The sequence below is a fragment of the Myotis lucifugus genome, unplaced genomic scaffold (assembly GCF_000147115.1).
Source record: "Myotis lucifugus unplaced genomic scaffold, Myoluc2.0 scaffold_4771, whole genome shotgun sequence".
Classification (NCBI taxonomy): domain Eukaryota; kingdom Metazoa; phylum Chordata; class Mammalia; order Chiroptera; family Vespertilionidae; genus Myotis; species Myotis lucifugus.
This window is the reverse complement of record NW_005875819.1, coordinates 1-11,174: the sequence shown is the minus strand read 5'-3', so window position 1 is coordinate 11,174 and position 11,174 is coordinate 1. Positions and strand designations below refer to the sequence as shown.

The 11,174-nt window shown below is 57.9% G+C and overlaps 1 protein-coding gene across 1 annotated transcript; it reads right to left on the bottom strand.

The window, feature by feature from the left end:
* Window positions 1-297: 297 nt before the first annotated feature.
* On the bottom strand, window positions 298-8,543 carry LOC102441934 (interleukin-6 receptor subunit beta-like). Its single transcript, XM_023749266.1, has 8 exons — window positions 8,340-8,543; window positions 6,322-6,624; window positions 5,335-5,455; window positions 4,019-4,185; window positions 3,405-3,559; window positions 2,846-3,005; window positions 1,472-1,554; window positions 298-594 (listed from the first exon to the last, which is right to left on the bottom strand). The coding sequence occupies exons 1-8, from the start codon at window positions 8,401-8,403 to the stop codon at window positions 313-315; spliced, it is 1,335 nt and encodes a 444-aa protein (XP_023605034.1). The 5' UTR covers window positions 8,404-8,543; the 3' UTR covers window positions 298-312.
* Window positions 8,544-11,174: the final 2,631 nt, after the last annotated feature.

Below are 11,174 nucleotides of genomic sequence, written 5' to 3'. Positions count from 1 at the left end.
TGCAATCTATCTTGCTGCCCTTTCTGTAGCATATAACATCAACATGCATTTCCATGAATAAAAGCACTTCATTATCATTTACATGCACTCTATTAAATGCTTCCTTTCCCAAATTCTTCAGATGTTCTGTGTAGGTCAATTATAATGTTCATTCTTCGAAAGCTACCGATAAACAGTACGTTTAAGTCGTATGCACCTCAGGTCCCCAGAACCTTAAAGTGACATTAAAGAACGAGGGAGGCACATAACCAGCGCCTGCCTGACCGAGCAGGTGGCCACGATGGAGCGCGAGCAGCGCCGCCCTGAGGGTGGTCAGAGTGCGTCCGTCCTCACAGGCGGCCCCACCGAGCCCTCCCTCAGGAGCCAGGCCCTCGGACACCGACCTGGGAAGTCAGAGGCAGGGATGGTGAGCACAGCGGCGTCGGACGTGCCCACCAGGTTCCTGGCTGTCAGGGCTGCTTTATAGCGATCGTTGGTGAGGTTCACGGTCAGCTTTGTGTCGTTGACTGTGTAGTTTTGTGAATGTGATTTCCATCTCGTGAGAGCCACTGTGTAATCCAAGATTTTCCCATTGGCTTCAAACGGAGGCAGGGTCTGTAACAGACACTTCATGTTAGAGTGTGTTCCCTGCAGGGTCTGTAACAGACACTCCATGTTAGAGTGTGTTCCCTGCGGGGTCTGTAACAGACACTTCATGTTAGAGTGTGTTCCCTGCAGGGTCTGTAACAGACACTTCATGTTAGAGTGTGTTCCCTGCAGGGTCTGTAACAGACACTCCATGTTAGAGTGTGTTCCCTGCAGGGTCTGTAACAGACACTCCATGTTAGAGTGTGTTCCCTGTGGGGTCTGTAACAGACACTCCATGTTAGAGCGTGTTCCCTGCAGGGTCTGTAACAGACACTCCATGTTAGAGCGTGTTCCCTGAAGCCAGACCAGAGCTGACTCCCCGTGTGCTGACCTGCCAGCAGGCTCGACCTCAGTGCTCACCGATGGGCCCGGCCTCCACGCCGTGCTCACCGCGGGGGCAGGAGCACCGCACACGGGCCGAGGAGGTGGGAGGGCAGCTGCGGGGCCAGTTTAACATTACGTCCCAGTATTTTTCTCCGCCTTTTCTGGTATGATCCTCTCACGTACGTGTATGGAGCACACAACCATTTTATCTCCATTACTGGCGTGCACTCTGATCACACAGACCTTTCCTCATGATCTCCTGGGCACCCGGGAGTCGACCGGACTCGGTCCCTGTCCCCACAGCCCCCTCCCCGCCCCTTCCCCGCCCAGCCACGCCGAGGCTTTTGCTACGGCCCGTGCCTGCCCTTGCGCAGCAAATGCGAATCGTGGGCTTCCGCGTGCTGAGCTGATTCAATGCGCTGCTGACAGTCAGATGAACGAACATGTGCGTTAAAGCCCCGCTCGTCCGTCACCGACGACGCACTTCCACAGGAGCTGGAGAACACAGGCGGGCGCTCACCTTCCACAGGAGCCGCACGGACCTGTAGCCGTGAGCAGGGGACGGCTCCACCTTATACCAGAAGCTCGGTGCCTTGGACGGTCCTAAAGGAATGACATGCACCTAGTAAATGTTTTTATTGTAACAGAAGCAAAGCCTGGAGGTTACTCCCTCATGTTGTCCTTAACACCCTCACCCTCACCCTCAGCCACGCCCCTCCCTCACGTGGCCCATCTGGGCCGTGAGCTGGGCGGGGGGGGGGGGGACGACCTGAGGAGTCAGGTACATGGCGGCTCCTGTAATCTCAGGACGGTGAGGCCACAGGCATCCCAGGTCTGACTGCTGAAAACAGCCCTGAAAACCCCATTAAGTCCCTCTCATTGTGCTTCAGGCCCCACGTACACACGTGAGACTGTGAGACCAGTCAGAACGGACGGACCAGTGTAGTTCATCCCCGTATCTGGGGTGACTCGTGCAGGAAGACGTAACACAAATGAATTCACGAGACTGTGTGACAGTCACCAACCAGGTGAAAAAGCATTTACAGAACCAAGTGTCAATGCTAGTGGTCAGGCTGTAAAGTCCCTGGAGACCGCCCGATTCAGAAACATTTTATGCTACAAGGGGAACCGGGCTGTCAGCAGAACCTGACAGAAGCTCTGAGTCAAGTCTAAGCGGTGCCGTGCGGACCAAACCCAGAGAGAAGGCCGCCCGAGGCTGGGGAGCTGCTGGCAGGTCCACGGAGGTCCACCCACAAGCAGAACAGCAGAGTGAGGAGCCGACACCCTCAGAGCCACGTCAGGGCTAGAAACGGCTCCCTGCACAAAGCAACCGGAGGCTTCAGTCCCAGGCTCCCGGCTCCTGGCTCCGGGGTCTAGAGCTCTGGACGAAGCACACGTGCTGTTGCCCAGGAAGTCTCGTGCCAGGACGGCTCCTGCGGCTGCGGAGGGTCAGCGGTCGGGGACACCTCCGTACCTGCTGCCCACGCCTCCCACAGCTGCTTTCTCACGGCAGCGCAGACACCATGCCAGGGGGTTGACTTAGGCCAGTGATTCCCAAAGTGGGCGCTACCGCCCCCCGGTGGGCGCTGCAGCGATCCAGGGGGGCGGTGATGGCCACAGGTGCATTTGGGGGCGATGAGTAACTGCTATTAACATTTAAAAAAATTAATTTCCAGGGGCTGAGTAATATTTTTTCTGGAAAGGGGGCGGTAGGCCAAATAAGTTTGGGAACCACTGACTTAGGCTATCAACACGCACACTACAGCTTACAGCTCAACGTCCCTGAAAGTAAAAGTGTTTGAATAAAATGGTCGCTCAGCAGGCAAGGAGGCCTCGGTCACTCAGCCCAGCAGGGCTCCCACGGCCAGGACAGCGCGCCGCGCAGGCCACTCACGGTCCTCATACGTGGTCCCCCGCGCCTCTTCGCTCCAGTCGCTCCAGAAGCCCTGGCCGTCCTCCTTCATGCAGCGCACCCGGAACACGTACTCCGTGAAGGGCCGCAGGTCCTGGACCGTGAAGGAGTAGCGGGTGGACGCTGTGTCTTCAAGAGGAATCTGAAAGCAGAGCAGCCAGCTGACAAAACCCATGGCACTCAGTCTTCAGAATCTAAGTTACTGAAACAGACTAACACGCTAACTCCAGCTCTGGAGAGAGACAAACGCAAGTCAAAAAGCTCTTCGCAGCAGCAGAGTCCGCAGGTTTGGGAAGCACAGACACGTCTACTCTGAACCCTTCCTGCCTCGGTGGGCAAATTTAGAAAGAATGACAGCAGCCAGCACAGCAGCCGGGCGCGAACGAATCAGAATTACACCTCTCTTTCTGTCAGATCGGCAAAAACAGCAACCGGTCTGGGTGTGCCTCGGAACTGCAGTCATTAGCGCCCGTGCCAGGAGACAACGGGAGACGGCGGAGGGAGGTCCCGAGAGGCTGTGGCCACAGGCGAGCGCCGGTACCTGGCTCCAGGCCGCGGTGCCCCGGGCCCGGTACTGGATGTCGTACTTCAGGCCGATGAACTTGTCGATGCTGGAGTTGACCCAGGTCAGCTTCAAGATGCTGGACAGCTCCTCCGAGTTGCTGACGGACAAGTTGTGCGGAGGAGCGGGCTTCACTGGGGAAGGAAATAAACCCTCGTGTCCATCAGCTTCTCTGCAAACTCACACGCCCTCTCCTGCTCTCACCCGGTCACCACGTCCCAATCAGCACACGAGAGAAAGGAACGGCTTCTACACTCTTGTCACTGAGGACATCTGTTCTATCTTTTCAGGCTCAGATGTCGGAGAACAATTAAATACGCGTAACGTACAGAACTTCTAAAAAGAATAAAGCTGGGCTGGACGCACACTGTGGCTACCACCTGGGAGATGCCTGGAAAGTGGACAGACACCAGGAGGTGACAGTCCCTGTGAAACCAGCGGGGACTGAGCGGGGACGACGGGCACTGTGCTTTGTCCACGTCGTGTTTAATGTTGTCGACAACATGAACCAACAACACAAGTGTTTGTTTCTATGCTGACCGAGACCTAGAACTCCCTCAGTCGTAAACCGCGGCGAGTGCGGCGGAGGCTACCTATATTCACAGGGTCGAAGTTGATGTGCTCGGACTCGACCTCGCCCAGGGCGTTCTGCGCCTCCACCCAGACCTCCATGTTGACGAAGTACACGGGCAGGTACTCCACGGTGCACGCAGGGGGGCTGCCGCGCTTCGTCTTACAGTCAGGAAACTTGTCCGTGGGCCTAAATACAAAAACGGGAGGATCAGACATCAAAGGAGAACTGAGAACACGAGCGTGAAAAGGTGGCGTGAAGGGTTTCGTGAGACCCAGGTCATGACAGCGCAGAACACAAAGCTGATTCCAACACGAGTGAAATAAACCAACCGCTGAAAAACAGACTTTCCTAAAAACTAACCTGCTGTTTGTCAAAACACGTTTGATCTGTATCTTAAACACAAAATTATCCTCAAACTTCTGCTGCAGGAGCGTTCCATCTAGTGTGCTACCCTCAGCCCCGGGCCCTCCCCACGGCTCCTCCCATGCTGGGGGCTCAGTGCCACTCCTCTCCTCCCCCGGCACAGTCCACCCCCGGCGGGCACATCTCTCCCGGCGGGCACAGTCCTCCCGGCGGGCACATCTCTCCCGGCAGGCACAGTCCTCCCGGCGGGCACAGTCCTCCCGGCGGGCAGTCCTCCCAGCGGGCAGTCCTCCCCCGGCACAGTCCTCCCAGCCAGCACCGCCCTCCCGGCCGGGGGCTCCTGCGCAGGGAGCACAGGGAGGGGCGGGACAGGATTCGTGTCACCCAGCAGTGCCGGCCCCGCCAGTCAGGCCAGGTGGCCGCTCTCGGACCTCTGTCACCAGAGGAAGTTTCAGGTGGTTGTTCCGCCTTCACTCACATGTTTACATGGGGCATCAATTAAGAGCATGTCTACATGCACGTTCTCTTTTAAAATAAAAAGGATAAACCCAAACTGAGGAACCTGAACGCTAACTGAAAATGTGATGACCGCGTTCAGGTGTTTTCAATTATATTTGGGTGCAACAGTGGGACGTAGTTTTTTTTAAGTGTCCTTATCTTTTAGAAAAATGACTAGAATACTTATGGATGAGATGACATGACGCCTGAGATTCCTCTCAGACCAGCTTGTCAGGGGGGCGGGGGGTAGGGGGGACACAAAATACAAGCTGTGAGCTGACCATCACTGAGGCCAGACCATGGCACACAGGGACTCAGCATCCTCTTCTTCCCACTTTTATGTTTCAGATGTTCAACATTTCAGGTTAAATAAAATGTTTTAAGTTTGCAGTTAACGTCACTACCCGACAAAATAAACCCCCAGCACCTGGTCAGCGCGATACATTCAGGACACAAGGAACGCCAACGACTTGCCATTCAGATTTGAGGGTGAAGTTTGTCTCCAGATACGTCTCCCGCCCCGGGTCCCACCGACAGGTCATTCTCTTCCCTTCGTTCACGATGCAGCTCAAGTTCTTAGGTTTTTCTGGAGGCACTAAAGGGGACAAGGGAGAACTTTCAAAAAGCTTTACATCCACAAACATGCAATTCATGTCCTGCCCAAGAAGTTTACCCCCTCAACTACGTAGGAGAAAGTGCCCACGCAAAAGTGTGGACATAGCGAGACTGGTGCCCGGAAAATTAATTCCTTTCTATTTAAACGCGGACTTCTTTCTAGATAGTAACACCCCTTTTCTAGCATAACCATCAGTGACTAGTGTGCTCATATTCAGTTTTCACACCGAACCAACGTTCATTTATGACTGAATAACAGCATCCTCCACTCAGTGCCGTGTACAGAGGGCGTCTGCATATTAGTCAGAGGAAACCAAGTGGAAACCGTGATTCATCTCTGTCCTCTTCCTGCTGCCGTTCTGACCTCTGCTGGGAGCAGAGCACACGGCAGCACAGCTCGGGGTGACAGCTCTGGTCCTGGCTCGGTCCTGCCCGCGAATCTGCTTTGACACAGAAAGACTTTCTCCCGCATTTACTCCCCTTCTCGGGGCTGCTTAGCGCGCAATTCCTTAGAGATTAAGGCACCAAGTAACTGCAAGTAACTCTGATCAATTCACAGATTTCAGTCCAACAATTCTTTTGGGGGGAGGGGCGTCTCATGTCAAAAGACTTTTCTATAAAACGGACAGATCCTTGGCTTTCAGGGAAAAGGTACAACTCTGTTTCTGAGGTTTGTCTGCATATTAGAGGTGAAACTGTAGTTCCACTTCTAAGCTTATTTTTAAAAACAAATGTGTCCAAAAGCCACTGGCCCAGCGAGTCCCTGCAGGTCCTGGAGAGGAACACACGACCCTGAAAACGCAATTCACAGTCACAGCCGAGCCTGGAGGGGACTCGGGAACTTACGGCCGGAAACGATGCTGATCCCATACACGTTCTGATCGATCCCGAACGTGCGGATGTTGCAGGTGAGCTGGGTGTTTAACAGGGAGAAGTCTGGGAAGGTGACGCTCGACGCCGTGCTGTTGATGACAGTGTACTGCTCGAGAGGCACCGTCACGTGGTTTGTCTTCCAGAAGATGTGGTCAGCGGTGACGTGTAAATAATCCATACATTTCTCCGTGAGCACACAGACCGCAGTGAAATTAGAACCAAGCTGCACAACCGGAGACTCGGGGTCGATATAGCCGCAAACATCCAGAAGGTCCCCTGGAAAGAACAGAGGAACATGTGGGCGTGGACTGCGTTTTACTGGCCGTGGCCTGGCCTGTTGCACGTGCCTCCCACAGGCCCCAGCGCGGGTGGCATCGGTCCCTTGAACCCTCCAGCTGGTGAAACTGCGCCTGTGGGGACTGAGCCGCCCTGTGACCTGGGCCAGTCCTGCTCCCTAACCCACACTTCACTCCCGAGGAAACCCCTCCGAACGCTTCCTTGAAATTAAGGGAACAGCAAAGATAAGGTTAATTTAGAGAATTAAAGAACAAGATGTAACCAAAGAGTTGACGATTTTTCTCCACACAGAACAGGAGAAAAACGAGAAACGGGCAAGTGTTCAAGCTTTCAGAGAGAAACACGGGCTCGTTAGAACGAGCCCGTTCCACCTCAGCCCCGTTCTCACAGGCCGCCAGCTCCTGCAGACGGAACTGCAGAAGCGATTTCATTTAAAAGGGCACTGACACCGCGAGCTGGGTGTCCGAGGGGGAGATGGGAATGTGGGGTGGAACACGCAGCAGCAGCAGAAGAGGGAACACGAGGGAACCCGGCCTTCGGCTGCTGCAGGTTCGAACGGGTCAAGGCTGAGCTGGCTGCTGACTCGGGGTCGGAGGGGCGGGCGGTCCTTCCAGGGCAGCCGCCCTCCTCCCACCTCAGGTCTGCGGTGCCTACGCCTGCCCTGCCACCCCGTGTGCCACGTGACCTCAAGGCCGGGCCATGAAAACATACAACTTCCAACCAAGCGCTCCTCTCCTCCTGGCCTGCCCTGGAGCCCAGCCGGAGGCGAGGTGCCAAGGCCCATGGAGAGACGTGTGGGTGCCCTGGTGACAGCCCCGCCAAGGCCTCGCTCGCAGCATCAGGCAGAGCCTTTGCACGGGGAGGCCCCAGGAATCGTGTGAAGGCGAATCCGCCTGGCCGGGCCTGGCTGTCCTCCTGTCCCACGAAAACCACCAGGAAGAACCGTTTCTGTCCTTTTAGGCCACGAAGTCTTGGAGTAATTTGCAAGGCAGCAACATTTTACTTTATGTTATTATTTTTATTTCAGAGGGGAAGGGAGAGAGAGAGAGAGAGGGAAACATCAATGATGAGAGCGAGTCACTGATCACTGCCTCCTGCACGCCCCTCCTGGGGATCAGCCCACAGCCCGGGCATCGAACGTGACCTCCTGGCTCTCAGGCCCAGCTCCCTCTGTGGGGAAGGACAGTGGGGCTCCCCCACCCCAGTCGGGCGCGGATGGCTAACTTTTGTTCTGCACTATGTTCCATGAGACAAGTTCAACGATTACACGCCTGGACATCACGGTCATGTCAAACATTAACGGTTTGTAAACATTTGTCCCTGACTCTGCACTGTCTCCCTGTGGACAAGCAGCGGCCGGCGGCCAGCGCGCAGACAGGCACTGCTGTGGCCATGGAGGCTCTGCGCCCAGCAACCCTCCCAGCGCCAGTCCCCCCGCTGCCCAGTGGCCTCATATCAGGCGAAGCGCTGACAGCCAGCAGGTCTCCTGGTCCTTTATTTAAAACGCAACCTCCCTTCCCCACCGACAGCCATGGTCACTAAGCTACACAGCATCCCACTTCTCACCATCACCGAGACAACCTTCTCTCAGCATCGACTCCAGAGAGAATGAGTGTGGAGCCGGCGCTGTCACTGTATCCTATGAATGGAACAAGCGGACCCTGGGGCGGGAGGGAGGCCCTGAGGAACCTTACCCAGGCACGTGGCGGTGAGGAGCAGCAGCAGGGTGGGCAGCGTCTGCGTCCGCAGGGCCGACATCTTGCGGGGACAAGTCTGCAGGAGGCACAGGAACGTCGCGGCTCACACTTCCCTTCGTGGCATTTCCAGCGGCTCCGCTCCGGAGGCTGCTCTACAGAAAGGGGTGCGTTCTCAGGGGTGTAGAACGGAGCCAGTCTCCCGAGGGCTTCTGTGCATCCCACGCGGTTACGGCCACATCAATGCGGCGCCAGCCCGGCCAGTGTGGCTCAGAGGGTGAGCACTGACCCCGGCTCCCAGAGGTTACCTCTTCGCTTCCCGGTCAGGGCACAGGCCTGGGCTGCAGGCTCGATCCCCAGTGGGGGGCCTGCAGGGGCAGCCGATTAATTATGCTTCTCTCTCATCAATGTTTCTATCTCTCTCTCTCCCTTACTCTCCCCCTAAAAAATCAGTAAGAATATATTTAAAAATACAACTGGAAACAGTTTCACTTTAAGGGGAATGAGAAGGCGCTGTTTCTCCTTTAGTGAGTCCTGAGATGGAGCACTTAGACAGACAAGTGTCTGCAGGGCAAAACGCACCAAACCACCTCCAGTCACTGCACCATGGGGAAGAGTCTCGCTCACAGCATGACCACCAACACCCCTGACGCACGAACCACTGAAAATCCCCACACGCAGGGAAAAACCGGCTGGTGAGCTGAAGAGGCAACTCACAGAAAAGGACACACAAGTCACTCAAACAGGGGAGATGACACTTGACCCGTCACAGCGGGAGAGACCAGCGACCCCTCAGGACGCTCTGGAGAGCAGCTCGCAGCCCTGCACCAGCAGAGCTCAGCGCCAGACCCCGACTGCCAGGCCCAGCACCGCCCCCCCCCTCCCCCGCCAGGAGGGAGCGAGGGCCCCTCCCAGCCCATCCGAGGCTCTGTGCCCGGGCACTGAGTGGCTGCGATGAGATCAGCCGCAGGCCCTTCCACACCGGCCGGTCTTACGACACAGAAGGAGGCGGGAGCTAACCGGGCACCGCGCACCGAGGACACAGCCAGGCGCGCGCGGTCGGGTCAGAGGGCGTCTGGAGGGAGGACCGGGCGCGTCCTGGGCTGCGGGCATGTTCTCTGTCGCACTGATGGTGGTGAAAGTCACGAGCTGCACACTTGCGGCGTGTGGACGTGTAAGTGGCCCTCAGTGAAAGTGGTGAGCCAACGACGACGCAGGCCCGACACCACCCTCCCCTCGTGTGGGTGAGACGGACCTGAGTGACGCCGGGGCACGGGGACGGTGACTCAGCCTCGCAGGGCCACCGGGCCGCTGGCGCCGCCTTCCCACAGCCGGACGAACGTCACGGTTTGTTACTCAAAACAACACCTGCCCAACAAGGGGATGGGCAGCCGAGAGCAGTTCAGCGGCACCGACCAGGCTGGAGCACAGACGCCTGAGCCTGACGATTCGACTTCTCGAATTTCACCCGACAGATGTGAGCAAACAACACGCGGACCAGTTTCTCACGACAGCGCTGCTTTCACAGGGAGAGACTGGAGCGACCGGAAGTCCTGCAGGGGCCCCGTGAAGTCACGGCACACCCAGCCCAGGGCACACGCAGCCACAGGAAAGGGCCTTCACACGCAGGCGTGTCAGCGCTCACAACACATGAAGTCACGGCAGACCCGGCCCAGGGCAGACCCGGCCCAGGGCAGACCCGGCCCAGGGCATACCCGTCCCAGGGCAGACCCGGCCCAGGGCAGACCCGTCCCAGTGCAGGGCAGACCCGGCCCAGGGCAGACCCGGCCCAGGGCAGACCCGGCCCAGGGCAGACCCGGCACAGGGCAGACCCGGGCCAGGGCAGACCCGTCTCAGGGCAGACCCGGCCCAGGGCAGACCCGGCCCAGGGCAGACCCGGCCCAGGGCAGACCCGGCCCAGGGCAGACCCGGCCCAGGGCAGACCCGGCCCAGGGCAGACGTTCTCTCCCAATGAAACGATGCCTCTGGCCTCAGCTCCCCAGCGCTGCGTCCACAGGAGGGGCGCCCCGGCCATCGCACCCGCCACGCAACGGGCCTCCCTCGCACAAAACTACTGGACCACGAGCGGCTCTGACCGCCAGGTGAAGGCAGAGGCCATTTCCCTCCACCTGCTTCCCTCCTTCCTCCCATGGGAACCAGCCCCACATGAGAAACCCCACCTCACACGTGTTCCTGGAACCGCAGACATGTGAGCAGGTGGCCGGGAGTCCCGCCCCCGCCCCCCAGCGCTGTCCCCGCGACAGAGGGGCTCCCTGGGGCTGCGGGGACGGTGGCCTTCCTGTGGGCGGGCGCTCTTCCGAAAAGGACCGTGGGTGCTGCAGAGCCACCACGCTCCCCTGAGCAGCGACATGCTCTCCACTTCTGAACGGACGGCCATCGGGATGTGAGGGGACGAAGGGACAGCTCTCAGCAACGTGACGCCACCGTCCACCCCGACAGGGGGACATGCAGCACCCTAACACATCCCCGGGGGCAGTGCACCCACTGCGTGCGTTGGGACCTGCTGTACAGGGATGAGCCGCCAGGACTCTGCTCATTTCTCCTGCGTGCACCCTGGGATGGCGAATGTCCATCTGGAATGGGCCATGAAGCGCCCCTCTCCGCCTCCCCTGCAGGTCGTCTCTGTAATATAACCACGGCTGGGCGGCACACGCGGCTTCGAGACCCGCTCAGCTCCTCGGCAGCTGCTCTGAAGTTGAAGTGTCCTCCTGAAGCCCGGGCAGGTCTGGCCAGACTCGGGGTCCAGGCCTGGTGGGGGACTGGAGACACGGACCACGGACGGATAAGCCATCGAAAACTCTTTTAAAAGGGGGT